General features: G+C 40.1%; 1 protein-coding gene across 5 annotated transcripts in view; it reads right to left on the reverse strand.

The window, feature by feature from the left end:
• Positions 1–26,399, reverse strand: part of PIEZO2 (piezo type mechanosensitive ion channel component 2) — a 440,872-nt gene that overhangs the window by 106,898 nt on the left and 307,575 nt on the right. For 4 of the 5 annotated variants that reach the window (XR_005362693.1, XM_038543880.1, XM_038543879.1 and 1 more), the window contains exons 8-13: positions 16,673–16,835; positions 13,020–13,139; positions 9,526–9,564; positions 8,462–8,600; positions 5,351–5,499; positions 2,138–2,368 (exon numbers count right to left, since the gene is read on the reverse strand). Coding sequence is in view for 4 of the 5 variants with exons in the window: in XM_038543880.1 (XP_038399808.1) it covers positions 2,138–2,368; positions 5,351–5,499; positions 8,462–8,600; positions 9,526–9,564; positions 13,020–13,139; positions 16,673–16,835 (841 nt within the window). In the remaining variant the exon portion in view is untranslated. The remainder of the gene's footprint in view (positions 1–2,137; positions 2,369–5,350; positions 5,500–8,461; positions 8,601–9,525; positions 9,565–13,019; positions 13,140–16,672; positions 16,836–26,399) is intronic. The other variant, XM_038543881.1, reaches the window with a different exon arrangement.

Here is a 26,399-nt window from a genome sequence, read left to right on the forward strand (position 1 = left end):
TGGTTCATAGGAGGATTTTAATAAATATTTGCCAAAGAAATGAAAAATAGGCAAATGGGTCAATTTCACTTAGAATAACTGCCCACTTAACAATCCATAAATAGCCACTTCTCCTTTGCCTACAGCATAAATCAGACCTAGTAAGTCTTGGACAACAGGTTTAGGGCCTAAAGAAGTAGAGAACCAGAGTGCCTACATTTCTGAAAACCTGGCACTAAACTTATGGAAGTCACAACAAATTGAACTATAGCTGCAAGGTGGGAAAGAAATCTGTTTCTCTAATGCATGTCTTATAGAGCCTAGGAATACGTGGGGGCAGATGAGACACCTGTCCTGGAAAAGGTGATTTACAAGCCAGGTTTGGAAGGCATGGTTGATGTAGTTTGATGGAATGGGAAAGACACTCTAGCAGCTGATGGGTGCTACCAAGGATCTGAGTCTGGCTCCCCCAGAGTGGTCAGACCTCTGAGGACCCGGAGCATATTCTTTCCTTCTCTTATTTTCCATCACAGTGACCCTTTCATACTCTGCAAACAATACTTTGTACTTTGTACAAGTACTTTGACATTGTACTTTGACAATGTACTTTGAGAATGTACAAAGATGTGTACTTCGATGAATATCACTGTGATAGAGACTTTATGGTCTTGGGTTGTGTTGTTATCTATGATAAATTCTTGTTTTGTTTTGTTTTAGCTTCTGGGTACATTAAAATATAAGTGCAGACCCTACTTTCCCCAGAATGACACTGTTTTTTTTTTTTTTTACAAGTAATACATTTATTTCTTCAAAAATGTCCCCCACCCCAAGAGCTATTCATTTTAGATTAGACAGGAAGTAGTTCAACCAGTTAGCTGGCATCCATTTTCAGATATCTCTTCCATATCCTGAAGAGGCTGAAATGGATTTGCATAGTCAAAAGATGAGGTTTTGAATTTCTTTTATAAAGAAAAGGCTAACTTACCAGTTTTGGGTGTGTGTTTGAGTGGAAGTTCAGGGAGGGAAAGAAGGAGAGGGAAGAGTGTGAGACAAAGGTGACTTGTCAGTGAAAATATTCTGTGCGACTGTCAGCATGGAGTGGGGTTTGAGAGAGAAAGTGGGAGTATATAGGCATGAGAGTTTTGTATGAATAAATGAATAAATGAATGAGTGAAGTTGCTATGGTCTGTGAACACAGGGGATTATGATCTAATTTCTGTCATTACTATTTACCTGTTAGGAGTTTCTCTTTTACCCCAATAGCCTTCACCAAGTCTGTTAAGAGAACCAATCCTTGGTATCTACTAGCACCCCATTTATGCCTGGTTGCCTTGAATATGGGGTATCTGGTAACCTGTAAAAAACGTGCTTGCTCTCAGGGAAGGTGGGTTTTGTGTGATGTAAATTAATGCCCCTTTCAGAGAGTGATTCTCTGCCTAGAAGAAAAAGGTGTTCAAGGCTCACTGAGTAATGACACGAGACCGCTTTCACAGTCTTAACACAAAGTCATCAGCACAAAGGGAATGTGTTTTTAGAGTCTGCCACTTTGTCCACAAAACAGAAAGGTTGGGTCTGAAGTAAAAACTATTAAAATGGACCATGAAAATAATGAGCACTGAAAGATCATGAACCTTGTTCCTAGGCATGAAGGCATATCATATAATCTCAGAAAGAAAAAAGGTAAGTGTCACACTTAATTTTTGCTGCCAACCGTGTTTTTTTTAAGACATGATTGAAGAAAAAAATGTTTTTTTTACTAATAATCAGTGAACACAGCAATGTGTTCAGCCTGTTTTGAAAACTGAGATCAAAGAAAATTCTCCAACCCTTGGATACATTTTACATGTATTTTCCTATTTCCCCATCTAATTTCTACTACACTGTAATTGACATTAAAATATAACAGACTATATTTTTCCTTTCAGTGGAAAGCGTTATTTTAAATAAAATATAAAATCATGGCATAATATTTATTCACGTTTAGATCATAAAGACCTCTAAGCAATATAAATTATTTCTCAGAGTTCTTAGTCTAGTCCTTTTTGTAAAGCACAGAATATTTGGAACCTATGTTAGCAAGTTTGTGATTGGATATGCTTATTATGGTTATTTTGGATTCGTCTCAATGTTTTGTTTTCTTGTTTTCCTATTCACTTACCTTCGAGGCAAGTTCTCCTGGCTCTTTCTTCTCTAAAAATCCTGGGACCTTTTTAATTTCGGGGAGTTCAAAACTCCATATATACTGTAGTATCAGCAACAGATTTCCATAGACAACCATGAAAGGAGAGCTTATCATGGCATATTTTCTTCTGTTGCGAATCATCCAAAGGGTGCATGACCAAATCAACAACACGAAAGTCAACCAGCTGTGATAGGTGATGCTCCAAGCCTCAAGGGAAAAGGGAAGGGACAATATAATGATGATCAGTACAATGTACAGTCCCCGCTCTGTTAGGTTACAAATTATCTAAGAGGAAAATGTCAATAACATTCAAATCAGGGAGAAGAGAGAGTGGTGAAACCATGGGGAGACATCCCAACCTGAGGCATAGGGATGACCTGAAGAGAAAACTTGATCTTGCTAAGAAGAAGGTGTGTCTTCAGCTTCTGCACATTCCAAACAATAACATCAAATTCATTTAAAGGCCAGACTCAGCTTCTGGCCTGTAAAGGGTAGGACTAAAAAGCCATCAGACTCATTGGACAAATGATTTATCTTCTTCCATTCACACTAAACTTTCAAAGAACCAGAAATGAATCTCAGAGGGCAGCTACCAGAACAATACATAAATCAGGCTCAACGGTATTATTAACTTCCAGAGATCTAGCCTTTCCTACCGATATCTCATACCTAATTTTTGTGAAAAGACCTTTAAAAATGTTTTCTAGATATGTTTGAGGCTATTAAAATCAATTGTATTCCTGAATATCACAAATTACCAAGAGTTAGATGGAAAGTCCAAAATGTTTGACAAGCAGAGTGGAACAGAGAAATATTTCCTCTCAGAAATTTGTAAATTTGTTCTAGAGGACACCTAGCTTTGTAAATGGTGAATTATTTAAAATTTTTGGTTGAAACATATGAAAAACATAAACTGGAAATTAAAATTGCTTTTATTAAAATTAGATTAGTGACATAACTATTATCAAGTCTGAATTATTTTCATGTAAATATGATTTCTTGGAAATACTGTTTATCAAATTAGGTAACACTGAATGCTTTTGTATTTGCATTAAATTCACTATTAAATGCATTTATCTCAGTATGAAACGCAGATGTAACTGCCATTTTTTGTGTGTGATCCAGGAAAAAAATCACAGGTATTATAATTCCAGCAGATTCACACCCCCCCACCACTATTCTTAGGAAGGTGAGGGTGGAAGAGGAAGAAAAACAAGTTATGAGGATTTTTTTAAGCCTATTTTATTTATAGTGCCTAAGTCACATATATGCCTTTCAGTTACGGTAGTTGGGATACTTCTGCATTATGTTCAGTTTCCAGATTGTTTGATAGTAAACAATTTAGTAAATTCATACTTTGTATTTTTGAATAAATGCATGTATCATTCTAACACATTTGGCTCCTCAGGACTGCCCTTTCTGTCTGTGATGAAAACTCTGCTGTAGTGGAGTGCTTCCTTGGAAGGCAGGCACTTTTAAAATATTAGTATTATGGCTCCACTAAAACAATGAAAATGGCACCAGACAAGGACATATCTTTAATGAAGGATCTCCTCTGTTATGCAGTTTTTACAATAGAGTTTTTCTACTAAGTAACAAAATGTGTATACCAAGTCTTTTTTTTTTTTTTAGCTCTATTTCTTTACAAAAAAAAAAAAAAAAAAAGAGAGAGAGAGACCAAACTAGGGGTGGCAGGTGGTTCAGACAACTAAGCAACTGCCTTCAACTTGAGTCATGGTCTCAGGGTCGCTGCTTAGTGAGGAGCCTGCTTCTCCCTCTTTCTCTCCTTCTGCTTGTACTCTTTCTCTCTCTCAAATGAATAAATAAAATCTTTTTTTTTTTTAAAGAAGGACCAAGCTAAACAGGCTTATTTTTAGAAAAAAGAGAAGAAAGGTGTATATATACTCTTTTGGGTTCATAGTCAGAATTGTAAATTGTGTTTATATTTGATATTTTAAAATTAGAATTTTGTTGTAGTTTAAATTAGAAGTTGATATATCAAACATGTCAAAAAGTGTCCAAAGAACACAGAATTAATATTATTTAAAGAACAGAGTCTGCAATCACTAAATGAATCATCTTTAATTTCAAGGAACTTTCTCTTTGCCAGCTCTCTCTCTCAGATGTGCAATAGAAACTGAAGTTGACTTAACATGCAGGTGCAATTGGAAGACATCTTGAGAGAGTGTCTGGAGAAACTTTGTTTAGGCATCTTCTGTCTAGAGGTAGAAAATATTTTCATTTTTTATCACCAAAGTCGTCCATGGGATCTTGCCACTGACCACAAAATACGGAAGAGTTTTGTGTTAGATAAGTGTTAGGTTTCTCAAAAATAAATCCGTTTTCCCATACAAGCTTGTTTTTAGGAAGGTTACAAATTAGACTGTCTTTTATCTTCTATCTCTAGGCCAAAGGACTATTTTTTTGAAGCTGTGATGCCAGAGATGGAAGATGTACCTCAAAGTGAGTATAAACACACGTCAACTGAGTGCTTGCCATTGGAAAAGCTCTTGGGAACTCTGGTTGCTTGATGTTCAAATTGGTAAAAATTTATTGCAACTAAGATGGGGTAAAGTCTCACTCATATTAAGATAAGATGTGAAAAAAAAAGAAGAAAAAAAAGAAAAAAAAAGATAAGATGTGAATGTAACTCTCACTGTTTGAAGGAAATAAAAGCAGTCTATGTCAATCTTGGACACCACCATACCACACAGAGCCACTACACAGTAGATCCTCTTATTTTTAAATTTATTATTTTTTTTAAGAGAGGGAAAGAGAGTGGAGGCAGGGCAGAGGGAGAGAGGAAATCTTATGCAAGCTCCATGCCCAGTGCAGAGCCTGACATAGGGCTCAACCTCACAGTCCTGAGAACTTGATCTGAGCTGAAATCACGAGTTGGATACTTAACCAACATAGCTACCCAGGAGCACCTCCAATAGATCTTTTTAAACTGGCAAATTAGGAAACAGTCTCATTAGACAGGCTAATTTGAGAGAAATGTATTAATATTTTCAAGGAGGTTAAATAGAACAGAACATTATTTTGAAATCTGTAATATAAAGATCCCAAGAAAAATAACATAACCAACCAATCTGTGCCAAGGCACTAGGAAGATTAGATATTTGTGCCAGCCACGAGAGGTTAGTGGGGCATTTGTCAGGCATGCTGGATGTCCTCTCTCATACATACCATCATGGCAATAAGGGCACAGATGTAACTTTGCTTCATAATAAACTGGAACACGGAGACCATGGCATGAACTTTAACACTTCGTTTCTCCTCATGGCTCCTTTCCTCCTCAAATTCTTCCTTCTCGTCCTCTTCTTCCTCTTTCTTTTCTAGATGGAGAAATCATTTATACAACTTTATGCTAATAGGTGAATTCTTGATAAATGTCCCCAGCACTGCAGCACATATATCGTTTTACAAGAGACTTTTTTTTTTTTTTACAAGAGACTTATTTAAGACATCAGATATTATTTTCAACTAACAAAGCCCTTAGAATGCCAACGGATTCAGGAAGTGGTGCGTGGTCAGTAATGGAATCCTGTGCTCAGAAATCCCAGAAAGAAAATTTCAATTTAAGAGGGTATGGAAGGTAGCCTCCAAGATGTTCCCAATGAATCCTACCTCCTGATGGTCATGCCTTTGTGTAGTCCTCTCCCCTTGAGTGTGAGTGGGACCTCTGATGAGCTGCTAACAAATAGGAGGGATGGAATGTGACTTCCAAGGTTATATTTAAAAAGACTGTGGCTCTAGCCTTGGGCCCTTTCTCTCATTTCTTGCTCATTCTGAGAGAAGCCAGCTACCATGTTGTGAACTGCCCTAAGAAGAGGTCCAGGTGGCAAGGAACTGGTGTCTCTGGTGAGCAGGCAACAAGAGCTTGAGGCCAGGCAGTAACTACACGAGTGGGCGTGAAAGCAGATTCTCTTCAGGTAAGCCATCAGATGATACCACAGCCCAAGCCAGCAGCTTATCTACCACCTAATGAGAGACCTTGAGCCAGAGAAGCACATCTTAGCCACACCCAATTCCTGCCCCCACAGAAACTGTGACACTAAATGTTTTAAGTCACTAAGTTAGGGAGTAATTTGTTATTCAGTAATAGATAACTAATACAAACACTATCTGGAATATGGATAGTGAAGGTACAGGAAGCCAACCAACCAACCAACCAACCACTTTCCTGGTGTGAGCTCAGTAGCCCATGGTTTCCTTTTAGGTCATTCAGAGGCAGAATAGTTATACTAAGGATAGAATTATCACATTAAAAGCAAGAGAAAGTGTGGAGGGCTGAGGAGAGAAGGACCAGCAATAGGAAAGTCCTGGCATAGGGGTGAAAGAAGGATCCTCCTCAAGATCCTCTCCCACATGTCAGGAAAACTAATTGATTTATGAGATGAAGTAATGAATGACACACTTATGTGAAATGTCCTTTCTGTCCTGTTTGAATTAAATGGGCTGCATGTAAGTGGGTTGCATCAGGGAGTTGCTCTGCACCATGAAAAGAAAACAAACCACTGAAAAACCAGTGACCATCATACTGCTGTGCACAAGCTCCAGAAGCAAGCCTCTAAGTGAGGTTGGTGGTATCTCCTCGTGCAGACACCTGCTACCTTCCATCCCCTCAGTGTTAGGGCTGGGGTTTGAGAGGGCAAGTCCACAGATCCGAGACAATGTGGAAAAAACTGAATCTGATGGATTTTACAGCTCCTGGAGTGTTACTTCTGTGGTTGTGATGCTGTCTGCATAAACAGATTAGAATTAAAAAATGACTTTCCAGTTTTTGTTTTACCTTGGAAAGTTGAAGTTATGATGTGAATATGTGTGAGTTTGCCCTGTCAGTAGCCAAATTCTGTTCATTTTTTTTTTAATGTTAAGTCACATGTAAAGAAAAGATTACCTGGCTGTGACCCGAGAGTCTCAACCTTAAAAAGTCACAAATGCTGGTTCCTGGGCCTGCCCTTCATGATTCTGAAGAGCACACTTTAGAAAGTATGGTATTTCCTTGAGGCATTTAGTAAATGAAGATCTTGGTTTAAATCCAACTTACAAACTGAAACGCATGCATGTAGGAAGCAGAAATGGATAATTAACCCATGGAGTCCAGTGCTCCTTTGGAGATAGTAGGTGCCACCTGGGGCTAGGGGGATGGGCAAAGCTGCTGGGTTAGGGAACTGATCTCATTCTGACCTTACTGAGGCTGCGTAGTGTGACGTTATAACCCTTTGTGCTACTCAGCAGGTGCCAGGGCAGGAGCAACTGCAGGCCATACTGATACCTATGCAGAACACTGCAGTAGAATATGCTTGATAAAGAATTAAGAAAAAACACATTAAGCTTAATGCATCAATAACACAGGCTGGATAGTTGCTCAGTTGCTGGCCATTTGCTCAAGGTGGGATCATGTACAACAACTCTAGGTTTAATTCCATATAAACAGAAAAGTCCAGTAGAGTTTTATAGCCACTTTGCTGCCACCTGCATGTGCTCTGCCTCCCTCCCTGCCAAGAGTAAACTTTGTGAATTCTGTCTCTATGAATTGGTGACCAGCGAGGTCTCTGTCAGGGCAGTGACAACAGTGGTCAAGCCAACCGCTGCCTTGTAGAAATGAGGGGCCAGGGTTGCCAGAATATTCACATTCTTCAAGGGATTCCAGAAACTTCCATATCATAGTCAGAGCTGCACTTTTAAAATGTTGGTTGCTTTCTTTTTTTCGTTTTAGAAAATGCTGCAGAGGCCAACAGAAACAAAACCCAAGTCACAGTCACCAATTTGTCATCTCTAGTAACTGCCTGTTTTCCCTCAACATAATAAACTGAGACAAATGGGAATAAAGGCTTAGTACGAGTTTGGACCCTCCTCCTCCTTTTTTTTTTTTTAAATAGATAAAAAGAGCTTTTTTCTGAAAACATTCATCCATGAACCAGCAAAACTATTGACCGTGACTGCAATATCAAATTATAGAAAAAAACGAAACACACAGACACACATAGGTTTAACACGAAAACTGAGTTGGCATGTTTAAAATAATTTTTTACCTGTTATTTTTCAAAGTCTGCCCCAATTATTCCATTTATCTTGTGTGTGAGGATAGAATACACATAGCAATGTGCTGGGGCAAAATACAGAACTGAAGATAATGAGCTGAATTATACTGACCTCGGAAGACAACACATCTTAGAAAAAAACAGAACCAACACAATAAACAGTAAACAAGACACAGAGAGGTGCTGAGTGTATGTATGAGACGAGATAAAACCGGGGGTGCAACGTGCACTCCGCAGAGCTGGTCCTTACCTGAGGAGTCTTCGGAGGGCTCCCACCGGTACTGGGGGGTGGAGTACAGGTCGGCTTTGGCAGGGCCGTTCTCCACGGGCAGACTGGGGTGGATGGTGTGATAGTCTACTGGGTTGCCGTTCACAGTCACCAGCAGGCCCTGCCAGGGGAGGGCAGGACAAAGGCACACCTGCGACAGCAGCTCCCGCCTCCAGGGTGGGCGTACTGCCGCCTTCCCTCATCTATGTGAGCACAACTCCACAGTGAAGAACAGAGCTGAACAGTCTCATCAATTCTCCACTTTAACAAAATGAATCGTGCATGCTCCTCTATTCAGATCTATTTTTCAGAATGGTCCTGGGAAAAATCGAATCTGATCTGGTTGTACTTCTGCTACACACCATGCAAAGCACAGTGTCCTCAGTTCCAAGTGTGAACCCTGGAAAAGGCTGGCCAGGGCTTCCTAATCTGCTCTGAGCACCTCTCCAGCCTCTGGTCTTGTGGCTTCTCCTCCCAACCATCCCTCCAGCCCCTGGACCCTCAGACCTTTCCTAAGCCCCAGCCAGAGCCCTCCTGCCCTGCCCACCATCCCACGGAACTCAGAGGGGACTAATGCAGTCTCAGGTTAGCAGGCACCCCACCTTGACATCTTTGCTGATGCTGCCAGCTTGCAGTTCCTGTGTTGAAGCACTTTGTAACACTAAGTGCAATTTCTTGGGTTTTCCCCTGTCTCTGGCTTTAGGATATAAATATACTTGTGTGTGTGTGTGCATGTGTGTGTCCATGAACATGCAAGACTTCCCAAATTATGTAATTAATATATCTGCAGAGCAAAATGCTTTTAGAAACCCTCCAATGTGGCTTTTTACAAGTTTAAATACATTCTGTATGACTATAGTTGAGCTCATATTATATGAGTCAGTGTTACAACAGCAACAAACCAGATATAACTTCTACAAAAAAAAATTCAAAAACTTAGGAAAATTTTATGGATCATTAAAATATACCCAAAGGAGCTAATTCCATTTATATTGCTTCTACATCACTTACACGAGCATAAATGATAATTCTAAGAATATACTAACATCAGATGGTTTGTAGTCATCTTGGGTCATGGATAAAAGCTGCAAAAAGCAATGCAGGACAGCAATGTTAATATGTAAGCAGAAAGCACTGCAATGTTTATATATATATATATCTATCTATATCTATAAAGTTTTACTATACACATACCCATTCCTTCAACTAGCTAGATGCTAGTATGTTAAAGTTGCCATGCAAAATATAAAGGGACAAATAATTGAACTGGATGTCGCTATTTATTATAACTGTTTTCCAGCTTCTGATGTTAACTTTTAATCATGACAGCAAATAACCAGTCATAAACTACGTGACTACAAAAATGGATAATATTTTTTCAACAATTTTGTTCTAATAGAATAAGCTGCTTCATTTAATACTCCCAAAACCCTTGAGACCTCTGCAGAATTCTGAAAATATTTACGGATTTATCAAGAAATAGAAGTTTCATACTAAAGAAAAATTGACTTGCAATGCAGCTTGAGATTATTTTAAGATTTACATATCGTCTACCACAAACTAATTACATGACTATGTCTTCAAACTATAATAGTTTAAGGCCAGGTGGTTTGGACGCCCCCCCCCCCCCCCTCAAATAATAAGTACTTGCTGTGCTCATGGTTCTCCAAGTTTTTGCATCAGGACTCACTTATGATCATAAAAATCACTGAAAGTCCTAAAGAGTTTTTATTTTTATTTATTTTTTTTAAATTTTTATCTATTTATGATAGTCACACACACACACAGAGAGAGAGAGAGAGAGAGAGAGAGAGAGAGGCAGAGACACAGGCAGAGGGAGAAGCAGGCTCCATGCACCGGGAGCCCAACGTGGAATTCGATTCGGGTCTCCAGGATCGCGCCCTGGGCCAAAGGCAGGCGCCAAACCGCTGCGCCACCCAGGGATCCCCTAAAGAGTTTTTAATGATGGGAGTTGTGTGTATCATTATCTACTATACTAGAAATTAAAATTGAAGCCTTTAAAGATATTTATTAGTTCATTAGTTTTTTCTTAAAATTGAACATGTTAGCATAAATCATTTTATTCAAATAGCTATTTTAAAAAACAGTGAAAAAATGGTATTATTTTATGCTTTTGCGATTTTTTAAATATCTGGCTTAAAAGAAAACAGCTGGATTCTCATATCTGCTGAGCATTTAATCTGTTGTGGGATGTTATTCTGGCTGAAATATATTAAGAAAATCTGGCTTCACCAAGTTTTGTAGTTGGAAAAGGGAAGAGCATTTCAATTGGCTACCCAGGTAATTGTAGACAGTTGCTGTTTTCTTTGTTTGTTTGATACTATACCAAAGTCAAGAGTGGGTAGTAATCTGAAGATTAGCTGCTACATGGAATCTGAAACTGTATCAATGAACTTTTCACACTGTTACCTTAAAATCTACTGATGTGTCATGCGTTGGTGATTTGTGTCAATGAGTTTATAAAGTATCAAATATTGACACATTTCATTACACAATATTTAAAAAGCACCTTTGTTAATATCCTACCACCACTGATCTCATCAGGAAGGTCCTGAGCACTGGGAAGTTTTCAAGCTCTGAACAGCAGATACAAGTTTTCTAATATTCTAATTTTCACTCAAAAGTTCAAATTTTACCATTGTCAACAAGTGCTATCGATTGTTTGCCTTGAAGTGATGAGTTCACTCCCTTCACCTTGCTGTAATTCTTGGCCACCTACCCATCGCTGAGGAACCGTAATTTGTTCGCGAGCGGCTCTTTCAAATGACTGTGCCGTGCAGTGGGCAACAGCGAGTTCCGCTCACGCTTCCTACAACCAGCCAAGTGCTTTTCATCGAGATGTCATCACACTTTCACACACGGGACTTTGTGCAACGTCCCATGTTGCCACATGGGATATTAAAAAGATGTGAGCTCCGAAGTGGAGGTTTAAGAAAACTGACAACTATTTTTGGCTTATCAAGAATATTCTCTTTTTTTAAGATTTTATTTATTTATTCATGAGAGACACACACAGAGAGAGGGGCAGAGACACAGGCAGAGGGAGAAGCAGGCTCCCTGCGGGGAGCCCGATGTGGGACTCGATCCTGGGATCCCAGGATCATGCCCTGAGCCAAAGGCAGATGCTCAACCGCTGAGTCACCCAGGGATCCCACCATCAAGAATATTCTTAAGTAGAACTGGCCTTGCCACTTTGTTTTCTATGAGCTCGTGGCTGCGAAAAGCAGGACTGCTGCCCTGGGGATTCATGCCACTGCCTGGGTTTGTTTTGTGCTTTGTATCAGAACACGTCAGCACAGGGGAAGAAAGGCACATCTTTTAAATATTTTTAGAAAAGTTTTGAGCTTTTGGGTCTCTGTGAGGGTCTCAGGGATCCCCAGAGGTCCACAGACCTCAATTTGAAAAGTTCCCGAGCTATGGATATAGCTATCCCTTATGGATATCTGTCATTTAGTAAAAGGAGCAGGATAATCTGACACATGACATGAGGAGAGAGAAAGGTCACTGGAAATCCTCAGATATTTCAGGGGCCATAAGACCATCTACCGCCAGGCGCCTGGGAGACTCACTGGTTGAGCATCTGCCTTTGGCTCAGGGTGTGATCCCAGGGTCCGGAGATCGAGTCCCACATTAGGCTCCCTGCATGGAGCGTGCTTCTCCCTCTGCCTGTGTCTCTGCCTCTCTCTGCATCTCTCATGAATAAATATATAAAATCTTAAAAAAAAAAAAAAAGACCATCCACTGCCTAAGGCAGTTATCCACTGTTTTGCCCTCCCTCAGTACATGACCATGCTTAGAATAAGGCCATGTGCCTTAGAGAAACTCACCAGCCACCAAATCAGAGAATCTACTCCTCAACTCTCTAACATGCTGGGAAGCAAATGCTTGGAATTTGTCATTAAAACACTGCAAATGGGCATTTTTAACAAGTCAATGTAGCACTGAGTTGAATTTAAAATGGTCAATAAATGATCCAAGGGTTATAGGAATTACCCTTTGTGACTCATTTTCCCTCATCAATCCATACTGTTGCCTCAAAATAATACAAGATATTTAATCATATTCTTATAGGCTGCTTTGTTTTTCTCTCAGCGGTTACTGAGTTGTTACTGTGGCTGGCTACCAATAAAGTGAAATTATTTTCTGCAATGTGTTTCAACACTGAGAGTTTCCCTGCCCGATGCTAACCAATTGCTTTGTTATGTTTTGTTTGTTCTAAACACAAATTTGTTTTCTAAAATTAAGAACAAACTTTCTTTTGAGGATTAAGATATTTCAATAGAAAGCACTGAAATATGAAATGGTGTTCTCACAGGGTATAGTGGAACCGTGTATCTCCTTCAGAAGCACTGGGTTCTCCTCTCTGAATAGAGCCCTCTGCTACCAATATCGAAATCAATCTATATCTATAAACTCTGAGCAATCTGAGCTTGCATATGACACATGATTTATATTCAGCAATGTAACACAAAAGAAGGACAATAAATTAGGAAACAGAAATTGCTTTCTTGTAGCTTACTTTTCTCTCGTCAGTTGGATAATGGGTGGCATACCACAGGCTCCTCCTCCTCTCGGCTGTTATTTGGATGGGGCTACAAGCCAGGGCTCTGTCCTCTTCCTTGGTCCTGTCGTCCTGCACCTGAGACACAGAATAACCCACAGGACCAGCTCTTCTTCCAAGAGCAGTTTCCTCAGTGGCCTGGGTGACCCAGAGAAAGTTTTTCACCTGTGCCTTGATAACGATCAATTTTTTTTAAATTAATGCATATGATATACGGAATTTTAGTAAAACGCTTTAAGAAGGACACCAATGCTACCCTGTAAAGGCTCAGCATGTTAGTATTACATCCTGATTCCCTCCTAAGTCCCATAAATTACAGAGATATGCTCTCATGTGAAAGGCCCACAGCGTCTCACTGCATATTCCAAACTACACTAATGCAAATGTTCCTTAAAGGAAGAACTTTCAAAAAAGTACTCAGTGGACTATGTAACCCAGCCTCCAGCAATCTTTAATTAAAAAGAAATTAAGTGGGACCCTGGGTGGCTCAGCGGTGTAGCGCCGCCTTCAGCCCAGGGCGTGATCGAGTCCCGGGATCGAGTCCCACATCAGGCTCCCTGCATGGAGCCTGCTTCTCCCTCTGCCTGTGTCTCTGCCTCTCTCTCTCTCTCTCTCTCTCTGTGTGTGTGTGTGTGTGTCTCTCACAAATAAATAAAATCTTTTAAAAAACAAAAGAAATTAAGTAAAGGTGGTATCATCTGGAGCTTACACACAATAGTAAGAAAGAACATATCCAACGCACAAAACCGTCACCTTGCCTTGTGGGATGCTGGCTTAAATCAGACCATTGGTCTAGAAGAGCTATAAAGAGAGAGAGAGTAGTATAAGGGGCAGGATGCCCTGGGGTGCTTTTGTGTGGTTTCCTAACAAAGGCGCTCCAGCAAAAAGGGCATTAACACACCGCTGAGACGGGCGTACAGGAAGGGAACTTAGACAAAGTGCTCAATTTCTGGGCTCCAGTGTGCCAGGGTGGAGCACCCACGGGAGTACCCAAAGGCCCAGGTCGGAGTTCACGCTTGCCAGGTGGGACCCATATATTCTTTAACTCTCGACACCGGCTTCCCTCTCTCTCCTTCTCAAACATGCGTTGTAGACTTTCACCTCAGAACTCACATTTGTTGGCTGGCATTTTTGTGAAATGTGCCAGGTCATCTGGAACTATGATATAATCAGCCACCTGTCTTCCATCATTGCCTCAATGAAAAAGTGCTGTGTCCCAGCCCATTTAAAATATTGGCCACCTGAAAGGTTGACGCTGGTATGAATCGGGCCCTGTTCTGCACACTCCCCTCCAGACACTGCCATCTCTAATATTGCTATTAACTCTACTTTCCTTTGTCCCCAGATGGTCCGAGGCTGAGGAAGCCGAATGTCTAATGCCTGAAGGGCTACACCACAGCCTTCACCCATATGGAAGCATGACAACAGGGCTACAACAGCTCCTGCCACTCTGTGGGCCTGCCTGGGATATGCAGGGAGAGTGAAGAACACCCGGACCTCTTATTAGCTTGGATGCCTTACGATCATTTCCATCCCTTGTAAGACATTGTTCTGAAGCCATTCGCATCATCTATTTTTATTTCTTTGGTATACACTTTTATTTGCACATATGTGCACATCCTTTACCTTCTGTGTGTTTATGGAGGAAGTGAACACAATTAGTTCACTTTAAAGCATTTTACTGGCACACACAGATTTGGGGAGAGAGTCGGAGAAAAACGTAACACAGAAAGATTGGGGTTCCTTATGATCCCATAAGCATTTTGTTACATGCAGCTGCCATCAGTGAACCCAAAGAAAGATGCTATACGAGAACCCTATGAACAAAACTGCCTCTGTGGCCCTCATCACCCGGGCCTGTCTGCCCAGTGGGAAGGAGGTGTCACACAGGAAGGAGGACAGGACAGAGGCCCATTTCTGCGGGGGGGAGGGACGGAGGGACCTAGTTCCCTCACACTATATGACTTGGACCCCATTTACTTCTCCTGAACTGCTTTTTCTCTTGTAGAATGTCCACTTCCTCTGAGTGGGGACCTCGCCTATGGGTGATGCTCTACCCCTGCCTCGAGCTTAGTGTCTGAGATAGTTGGCTTTCAATAAATATTTGCTGTCTGCCTGTCAGTCTGAATGAATGAGCGTGTGGGTAACAGTCTTGTGGATGTAAATACAGAATAGGCCCTAACCTGGAAGTGACAGGACAGGAGGTGTGGCTTCATGCAGCCATGCTCACTGGAATGGCTTCTGATATGTGGACACTACCCTGACAGGTGGTGGACGGGAGATGTGACAACCCTTGTCTACACTACCTTCCTCCCTCGGGTGCCAATAGCTACCTTACAACTGAGCTTCTTACAGTCAATTAGGGGAAGAAATGAAAACAGCTGAAGTTTTCTTTCACTAAAAGGGAAGGGAGGCTTCCCAGGGCTCTGTGGCCCTGCCCTCAAAAGTGCTATGTACCTTGTTAATACTCACAGGAATAACCCAGTCCTCTGTCATGCCTAAAGGAAGTCCCCTAGTCCACACGCCTCACAGGAGGGTCCTCAGGGGGTTACAGGCACTCCTGAGAAATGGGGTGTCCCTATCACATTCTCAGATGTTAAAGGTCTGAGAAGTTTCTGAAAACTCCAGTCACCATGAAAACAGGCTGTGTAGTCACCGAAGCCCTGGCTTTGTTGTCAAACGTGAATTTTTTTTATTTTTATAAATTTATTTTTTATTGGTGTTCAATTTGCCAACATATAGAATAACACCCAGTGCTCATCCCATCAAGTGCCCACCTCAGTGCCCATCACCCAGTCACCCCCACTCCCCACCCACCTCCCCTTCCACCACCCCTAGTTCATTTCCCAGAGTTAGGAGTCTTTCATGTTCTGTCTCCCTTTCTGATATTTCCCACTCATTTTTCTCCTTTCCCCTTTATTCCCTTTCACTATTTTTATATTCCCCAAATGAATGAGACCATATAATGTTTGTCCTTCTCCGATTGATTGACTTATTTCACTGAGCATAATACCCTCCAGTTCCATCCACGTCGAAGCAAATGGTGGGTATTTGTCGTTTCTAATGGCTGAGGAATATTCTACTGTATACATAGACAACTTTATCCATTCATCTTTCGATGGACACCGAGGCTCCACACCTGCACCCCAATGTTTATAGCAGCAATGTCCACAATAGCCAAACTGTCAAACATGAATTTGAAGCCTGATTTCTACTGCTTAGACCAATTTACTTCTCTAAGCTCATTTTGCTCAACCCTAGGATGGGTATGATACCTATTCTTCAGAATCATGTAGTGCATTCAGTGAAACAAATTATGTCAACAGCCTAGCATATGGCCTGGCCCTTAGCAAGTGCTCAATGAAAATGAAAGTGTCTTCCCTTCTCCTCACCAGTGGCCATTCTTGGCAGTGTGTGGAAATATAGCCAAGGGAAGCTGGGCTTTGTTCTGATAGCATTTATATTCACGTTGTGCTCAATACTAGAACCAGAACACTATAGTTGTTTTGGAATATAGCACTGATTAATCAGCAGTTAATAGGAATGGGCCATTTCACCTGGAGTCTCCAGGTTATTTCTCAGATAGATCACCAAAACCTTTTGATTCTTACAAGGGGTTCCTGTAGCCAGATGCGGATCAGCGTTGCCAGCGTGTAGTACATCACCAGCAGGACGATGGGGTTGGCATGGTGATACCATGACAGGTCTGGGTTTGCTATGATCTTCCAGGTGCTGGAACAGTCCGTGTGAATTACTGATTTGATACCAAACAACCTATTTCAAAACAAAGGAAAACATTAGGAAGGTGCCATAAATCATATGTCCCTAACATAGAGTAAAAACATCTTGTTTTTAATACACTGATGAGCTAGCCCTAGGCTAACTCATCCTATTCTAGATATTTCATTATTCTTCTGTATATACAACTACATCTTTAAATAACATATATATGTATACATATAATATACATACAACATAAGCTATATATCCTTAAATCATATATATGTATAGTTAATGTGTATGCCTATTTGTAAAATTGATGCCAACAGTAGTCAGCTGATCTTTACACTGCTTCAAAATCCATCTAATGCTGTTTAATACAATTAAATAATACCATTAATTAATGGTATTTAATACCATTAATACCATTAATCTAATCTAATACTAATTCCTTGCACACCTATTAGAAATTTACATTTTAATGGCCAATCAGCCCTATTAAATCCCTGCATTACTGAAATGTCAAGTAAGTGATATCATGTGGCTATGTTCAACTAAATGAGCACCCATTTTGTTTTTGGCAGGATTTAGCATTAGCTATCCAGCTAATGCTGATGTTATTGGGCAAATATTGAAATTGGACACAGTTCTATGATTCAGCCATAAAAGTCAGATATTATATACTAGGGTTTCTGGAAGATATATTTCTGTCAAATTTCATTTATGGGCAATTTGATAGTTTTAAAGATTTATAATTAATTATTTATTTTCAAATATGACTTTATGAGGCTTGAGGCTTGTTAACTTTTGAAATGACTTTTTATGTTATTTCTACTATATAATCAGAGGGTATCTGACTTTATAGTGGGAAGTTGTATATATATGATTCATTTAGAAATTCATTTTATATAAGTTTTTTCTAAGAAAGGATTTTACTAAGTGAATAAAACTTTTACACTAAGTGAGTCTCATATTTTTTCTATTATTTGAATCTCTTATATGTGAACTTTCTTTAAGTATTATGCTACATTCTTTGTTCAGTTATAAGATCTTCAAGTACTACATGTCCCTCATTTATACAGCCTCTGAGGGCTATTACTGTATTCTATCACAAGGCAAGTGCCATATTGGTGAATTGCTCAACACAGGCTTTAAAGTAAGCTAAACAGAAACTAAATTTTCTTCAATTTTCTAAAAAAAAAATCCCATAAGTTCTATTAGAACTTGCTCTTATTACAGGTTTTTTTCTTCTAGGTCTAGCCAGATTTTTTGCAGTTAGCATTTAGAAAGAAAAATTTCCTGCTAACAAAATTTTTATTATGTCCCTTTTAGAATGGTGGAATGTTCTGAAAGTGGTTTTGCAGTCTTAGAGCAAAATGTCAATTTCCTGTAACCAGTGTGCAGAACTGAAAGCTTTTAAATATAGAACCAAATTTTAGCTGGAAGTCACAATTGATGAGGCAGTAGTCTTCAGCCTGCAAGTCTTTCCTCTTCTTGTCCCACACCTGGTACATGCACTAGCAATGATTTCATCAATCATCAGTTTACAAATATCCATGTTGCCCCATCAGAAAGTCAATAGTAATTACTGTAGCCATCTGTAAACTGAACCACGTGCCTCCTAAAAGTCCACATGGATACTCCACAACTTACTGTTGACATCATGGCTTATTGCAAACTGATTCTGCACATTTCTGTAGGAATACTAAAGATTTGTTTCATGTTTTGTACTACGAGTTTGGACTAACAGACATGGGTAAGAAGCTATAGAATGACGGATTGTTGTACCCTATAAGGAATTTCTAACAGAACTGTGCAAATACTGTAAGACGTAAGAGTTTTTTTTCTTTCTTTTTTTTTTTTTTAATAGTAGGGATACTATAAAATAATTCTTACATAGGATGGGAAGTTCGCACTTAAAGTCTGGCATCCTTGGGGCACCTGGGTGGCTCAGTGGTTGAGCATCTGCGTTTGGTTCAGGGCATGATCCTGGGGTCCTAGGATCGAGTCCTGCATCAGGCTCCCCACAGGGAATCTCCTCTCACTGCCTGTGTCTCTGTCTGTCTCTGTGTCTCTCATAAATATATAAATAAAATATTTTTTAAAAGTTTTGCATATTTTCTGGCACTAAAATTCTAGGATGCTATGCAACATCCAACTATTTAACTTGCTTAGCTTTTTCTTGTGAACCTCCCATAATCCAAAATAGCTTCTTAATACTGACAATACAAAGAAAGGTGAAATTATTGGGCCTGGCCTCCAGGAACTTATTCTCCACCTAACCACAGTGATTGGACATGTTCGGTTGAGGAGAGCAAGATGTTACAAAACCCTTTCTGTCTGGGGGTGTTTCTGTCTGGGAAGGGTAGTCAGGAAGAAGAATGTGGCATGTCAGGAGAGTCAAAGAAGGGCGGATGAGTAAATGAGGAAAAAGAGAAGTCCTGGGAGATGTTGCCAGGTTGGGAGGTTGGGCTGAGAAGAGTAACTGGGCACAGTGAAGACAACCTTTTATTTTGATTACTGGTGCATCATTGGATATTTATAAGCTTCCTTCTATCTTGATGATTCCCACAAAACTGCTAGTGTCTTTACAGTGGTCCTACTTCACATTGATTGAACAAAAATACCTATATTGTTAAAGTTTATTGGCCATTAAAATACTCAAAAATGACTATTTTCTATATCTCCGTAGAAATGTCTCTTTGCCTAAGAAGTATATGGTGACACAGCTACGGAGTAATGCATTCTGGTTTGTTGCTTATTTAGAAGCAGAAAGATAAAGCTCCTCTCTTCTATGCATTTGGAATATCCTTGGACCCCAGGCTAGTTCTATCAATAACAGACAGGGGTGCATTTGGTAGGTGGCTCATGGTCTCTGAAAATCCAGTTCCTTATAAAACCTAGAAGAATTGGGGGTGGAGAGTGGATGTAAGTATATGAACAAAGAAAGGGCATTTTCTAGGAAATCTTATGCAAAGTGCTTAAGATCTCACAAACTCTTCTATTTTTCAGAGGATGGCTGGAGACAGCTCCCCGTGATGGTCAGTTTCCAGTAGAAACATATCAGATCCTTAGACTCATCTCCTATTTAGTATCTGGCCTGTCTTGCTCTGCTATTTCATTCCCAATATTCCTGTCCCCAGAACAGGTACTCAGCATCTCTTCCTGGACAATTATAACACAAAGGGTAGTCTCTAGTTCTTCTCCTCTCTACAGTGTGACCTTTGCCAGAGTCACCTTTGGAAAACTTAGTTCAGTACGTCACCCCCTCTTCCTATTTCCTATTCATTCATGATCTGGAGAATAATCCCAAGTCCTGCAAAGTACCCCTGGGCCTTGAGCAGCCAGATCTCCTCTCCTTTGTCCCAGGCACTACAAACTCAAACTGGGCTATTTAGGTTTTACCATAAAATCTCCAGCCCTTTGGTCTTGCTACTTCTTGTTTTACCAGGGTTATTTCCAGGTAGTTGTGACTTTTCAGGGGTTGTCAAATCAACAATTAGGGTATGTGTGCTAGGTAAGCTTTGTCCAATCCTTGGCAATTCAAATTCAACGCAACAGGCCAGGGAGGGCTCATGGACTCTCAAATATCTATCTCTCAGGACAACTCCAGCCCCAGCTCCAACTGCATCCCATAATCTGTACATACCAATGTATTCCTTCCTGGTATACTCAACCACCCCAAATTACTGCAGGGGTCCCTAGGATACCAGAGGCCCAGGAATAAATAGTTATATTACCATCATAGTCCATCATCTGTACCTTCATGCTAATTTATGACAGTTGTTGTTGCTGAAAGCATTAATTTTTCATTCTTTTGGTCCAGATGGTCTCTATAGAACTGACACTCTAAAACCAATTTCCAGCACTCTTCATTTAGGCTTCATTTTCCTGTTCCTTTCTGTTTTTGTGGGACATCCTGGACATCATCAAGGCCCAAATCTTAGGAGCTAGGAATCTCACTTTTGGGAAATGATTCCTAACAGGAATAAATTTGTCCTTCCAGTGCATCCATAATAACGGGTTTTGTAGTCATAGTTTATAATTGGATTATTGTGAGTTTATGTGCTTATCTCTCTGCCCAGCTTGATTGTGATCACTTCCAAAAAGGCTACGTGTTTTGTCATCTTGCTTTGATGGAAGTGCCTAGTGTCTAGCAAATTTTAAGTGTAAGCTTATTGAATTGAATTAAAAGCACTAAGTAATACCATGAAGTCATAGCAGGTGACCATGGTTATAGTAGGTGTAGAAACTAAGGGATAGCAAAGTTCCTACTTTTGAAGAAGAAAAAGAGAAAGAAGGGATGGGAAGGAATTATAGTTCACAAGAGAACTCCAGAACATCTGTGGCCCAGACCATGCCATCCATAATTTTAGTGCCCTTGGTCTAGGAAACTAGAACACAGAATATAAGCATAACAAAGGCATTGCAAGAACACTTTATTTAAATTCTATCTTAAATCATATCTACAGATCATTATTTTTGTTCTCTACAGGCTACGAATAAAAATCTTGAACTTTAACTTTTGGATGGACCAATAAATAAATGTATTTAGTCAAGAAGTAATCTTTTTCAACTCAAGAGGTTTATAATTTAAAAAAGCAATAAGAGATTCAAATATCCAATAAGAGCAAAATATGGGGGAGCTTGGATCATTCCTTCAAAACCCCAAGGCTGCACTTTACTCAGATTATTATGGATAAAAATGCATTCTACATCTTTTGATAGAAGAGGGCATCACAGCTACCAGAAGTGTCTCTGCTCACAGAAGACACTGTTACTTTTCTTTGGAAGAACTGTTCCCCTGCAGGCCCAAGTATACAGCTGACTCTCCCAGCTCCGTCAGGGCTCTGTGGGCTCATTGTAGATGCCTCTCCACCTGCCAGGGAGCACTTGCTTTTCACTTTTTTTCTCTTCCTCCAAAGTACTCATAATATCTGACAACATATGGTGAAAATGAATTGGCAGTGTATTTGTTTCAATTTGAACATGTTGGCAGATTTATAAAACCTCCACCTGTTTTAGGTTCACTCCAGACCACATCTGCTTGGTCACTAGTAATACAGAAACTTAGCCACTTGCAAAAAACTATGTAATACTGAAAATAACACCTCATTTAAAAAAACTTATTATGGTAAAATATATATAACATTAAATTTATCATCTTAAATTTTTAAGTGTGCAGTGTAGTGGAATTAACTATACTCACAGTGCTCTGCAACCAATCTCCAGAACTATTTCATCACGCAAAACTGAAACTCTGCACCCATTAAACTATAACTCCCTATTCCCCCCTTCTCTCAGCTCATGGTACCCACCATACGAATTTCTGCCTCTACGAATCTGACTGCCTAGGTCGCTCATACAAATGGAATCATGCAGTATTTGTCCTTTTGTGTCTGGCTTATTTCACTGAGCATTATGTCCTCAAGGTTCATCAATGTTGTGGCCTGGGTCAGAATTTCCTTTCTTTTTAAGTTTGAATAATATCCCATTGTATGTATGGACCACATTTTGTTTATCCATTTCTTTATAGATGAACACTTTCACCTTTAAAAAATTGTAAATAATGCTCCTGTGGCGACAAGTGTACACATATCTCTTCAAGGACTTGCTTTCAAATGTTTTGGATATATGCTCAGAAGTAGGATTTTTGGATCATTTGGAAGTACTATTCATAATTTTGTGAGGAATATCCACCCTGTTTTACATCATAGTTGCACCATTTTACATCTCTGCCAGCAGGGCAGAAGGGCTCCAATTTCCCCCCCACATCATTGCCAACACCTGTCATGTTCTAGTATTTGATAGTAGTTATCCTAGTGGGTGTGAGGTCGGACATCACACTTTTCATTTAGCCTTTTCTTCTTCAGATCTCAGATCTCTTTATGCTCCAAGCCTCTCATGATACAGGGAGACATATCCTTCAGTTAAGTATTTGCTAACTAGAATGCATGAGAATGCAGTTAGGTTAACGGAAGTCTGGGCAGGTTTTAAATCCTCTTATGAAACCAGGGACTATATCCTTTCCAGTGAAAGTAAAATGATTATTTTGGGGGTAATGATTGTCTAGAGAAACTATCTTTTAATAATCTTCTCATTTTAACCTTAGATTTTTTAATTGAAATAATGAGGGACAACACCCTTTTTGAACTCGGCCATAGTAACTTCTTGCAAGATACATCCGCGAAGGCAAAAGAAACAAAAGCAAAAATGAACTATTGGGACTTCATCAAGATAAGAAGCTTTTGCACAGCAAAGGATACAGTCAACAAAACTCAAAGACAACCTACAGAATGGGAGAATATATTTGCAAATGACATATCAGATAAAGGGCTAGTTTCCAAGATCTATAAAGAACTTATTAAACTCAACACCAAAGAAACAAACAATCCAATCATGAAATGGGCAAAAGACATGAACAGAAATCTCACAGAGGAAGACATAGACATGGCCAACATGCATATGAGAAAATGTTCTGCATCACTTGCCATCAGGGAAATACAAATCAAAACTACAATGAGATACCACCTCACACCAGTGAGAATGGGGAAAATTAACAAGGCAGGAAACAACAAATGTTGGAGAGGATGCGGAGAAAAGGGAACCCTCTTACACTGTTGGTGGGAATGTGAACTGGTGCAGCCACTCTGGAAATCTGTGTGGAGGTTCCTCAAACAGTTAAAAATATACCTGCCCTACGACCCAGCAATTGCACTGTTGGGGATTTACCCCAAAGATACAAATGCAATGAAACGCCGGGACACCTGCACCCCGATGTTTATAGCAGCAATGGCCACGATAGCCAAACTGTGGAAGGAGCCTCGGTGTCCAACGAAAGATGAATGGATAAAGAAGATGTGGTTTATGTATACAATGGAATATTACTCAGCTATTGGAAATGACAAATACCCACCATTTGCTTCAACGTGGATGGAACTGGAGGGTATTATGCTGAGTGAAGTAAGTCAGTCGGAGAAGGACAAACATTATATGTTCTCATTCATTTGGGGAATATAAATAATAGTGAAAGGGAATATAAGGGAAGGGAGAAGAAATGTGTGGGGAATATCAGAAAGGGAGACAGAACGTAAAGACTGCTAACTCTGGGAAACGAACTAGGGGTGGTAGAAGGGGAGGAGGGCGGGGGATGGGAGTGAAGGGGTGACGGGCACTGGGTGTTATTCTGTATGTTAGTAAATTGAACACCAATAAAAAATAAATTAAAAAAAAAAAGAAAAAAAAAAGAAATAATGAGGGACAGAATGGAGGGAAGAAATAGAAAAGGAAGGAGGGCAGGAGGGGCAGATATTTCTTAGGGAGTTTGAGTGCAGTGTGGGCTGTAGGTCAGGAACCAAACATAGAAGGGAGGAGCTATGTCTGCTGGAATCTGGCATAGCTCCCTCAGGATGAAGATTTTCATGCTGTCAGGGTGCTTGCTTAGCCATTTCCATTCTGAGACCATTTTTCCCTGGAAAGGGGTTTGGTGGCAGACTCCAAGGGGGCCAGTGCTCCCTTTGGAGAATTTCCATGCTGGATATTCTGGAGGTTCATGAAACACAAGAAGCCAAATTAATCAGTGATCATTATCACAGATGGATTATATACACTCAGCTGGCTCAGGTGAGTACCCAGAATGAATAGCAAATAGCCTTCAAAGAGGGAAAGATAAGCCTCCTTGCTGTAAACAAGTCATGGTTCAGAGGGAAGCACAGAGCCTTTGGGATGAACTGTGTTGGGAGGTATAAAGCTAGCCATAACTTCGGGTGCCCAGAAAAGGTCCTTGGGGGCCTGACCTTTTAGGCAAACATGGGTTCCCTGAAGAAGCTTGTGGAAGTAACTCAGAGTGATATCACTAACCACTTAAAAATAACCAACTTTTCTTTTTTTCTTCCATCTCTGCCCTCTCTTTTCCTACCCTAATGACCATAAGGCTAAGGGTAACAAAATGTGTGTGTGTTTAAGGTTTCATTTATTTATTTGAGACAGAGTGAGAGAGAGAGAATGAGCAGGGGGAGGGCAGATGGAGAGAGATAAGCAGACTCCCTGCTGAGCTGGGAGCCGAGCCCAAAATCCTGGGATCATGACCTGAGCCAAAGGCAGATGTTTAACCCATCGAGCCACCCAGGTGCGCCAGGTGAGTTTCTTTTTAAAGGTTAAAAAAAGTGATGAAGGGATCCCTGGGTGGCGCAGCGGTTTGGCGCCTGCCTTTGGCCCAGGGCGCGATCCTGGAGACCCGGGATCGAATCCCACGTCGGGCTCCCGGTGCATGGAGCCTGCTTCTCCCTCTGCCTGTGTCTCTGCCTCTCTCTCTCTCTCTCTGTGACTATCATAAATAAATAAAAAATTAAAAAAAAAAGTGATGAAGATTCAGATGGTGCATATTCTATCACTACCAGGCTGTAGTTATTATCAGATCCTGCTGGTTGCTGCACAGGAATTGATTGGGACAACTTCCTGCCTGGCAGACCAGTAAGTCTCTTGCTGGTAGCTCTTGGTCCTTCTTATTGGGAGGATCTTCTTTGTCTCTTATCTCTCTTGATCCATTGATCTCTGCAAATGTGAATCTCATCCACTGCCCAGGCCCATCTCAACTGTTGTGAGTGGTTGACATTTTGATGTACTTAAAGTCTATAGTCCTCGTTTAAGCACAAATCACCGTGTTATATCATTAGTCTTCTGTTATATGTCTGTGTCCTGTGTCTTCAAATAGTTTGTAAACTCCTTAAGGGCCAACATCATGTAGTTCTTGGCACCTTCTATAGCACCTACAATAGTTTTCCAAATAGCCTATACTCAGAATTATTACAAGCATGGCTGTAGGAGTAGCTTTACTAAAATATTTTTAAGACCAATTCAAGATATCAATTACAGATTTTAGATTTCAATCATGTAATCAATGCAAAAACAATGCCGCAAACACAAGCATTGCAAGTGCAATTTTCAAGGACTCAGGTATGAAGGTTTTGAAATTGCCGATTTCTTTGATCACGCTGACACTGACTGCCTTATCAATGTTTGATACCTCACTCAATAGCCCAAAGATGAATGGTTCCAGGGTGGTTGAGTCAGTGAACTCAGGTGTATTTTCTTCTCCCTGATGTTGTCCTCACTGCATTGTTGGTATGTACTTTCATGTTCTCTCTTTCATGATCACGAAGTGAGCACCACATCCTCAGACATGATATCTCCACGAAAATTCATTGATAGGTGAAGGAAAGGGGAATTTCATTCCAAGAGCTTTTTATTTGCTGCTCCAAGTTTCTTTTCTTTTCTTTTCTTTTCTTTTCTTTTTTTTTTTTTGCTCCAAGTTTCTACCTAGAATCACTTCTCTTTAGTTTGAAGAATAATCCTTAATGCTTTGTGTAGTGCAGGTCTGCTGGTGCCAAATGCTGTTTTCATTTCTCCAAGAAAATTTTTCTTTGACCTTTTTTTTCTCCACCTACCTCCTTCAATACAGAATTATACACCAATTTTTTAAAAAATTTTCTTTCAGAAGAACTTTAAAGATGTTGTACTATTGATATGTAGGATTTCTGGTCTGTGAAAACTCTTATCATTGTTCCCTTGCACATACTGTATTTTTCTGCTGGGTTGCTTTTAATGTTTTTACCTACC

This window comes from Canis lupus, chromosome 7 (genome assembly GCF_011100685.1).
Source record: "Canis lupus familiaris isolate Mischka breed German Shepherd chromosome 7, alternate assembly UU_Cfam_GSD_1.0, whole genome shotgun sequence".
In the NCBI taxonomy this organism is placed as follows: Eukaryota; Metazoa; Chordata; class Mammalia; order Carnivora; family Canidae; genus Canis; species Canis lupus.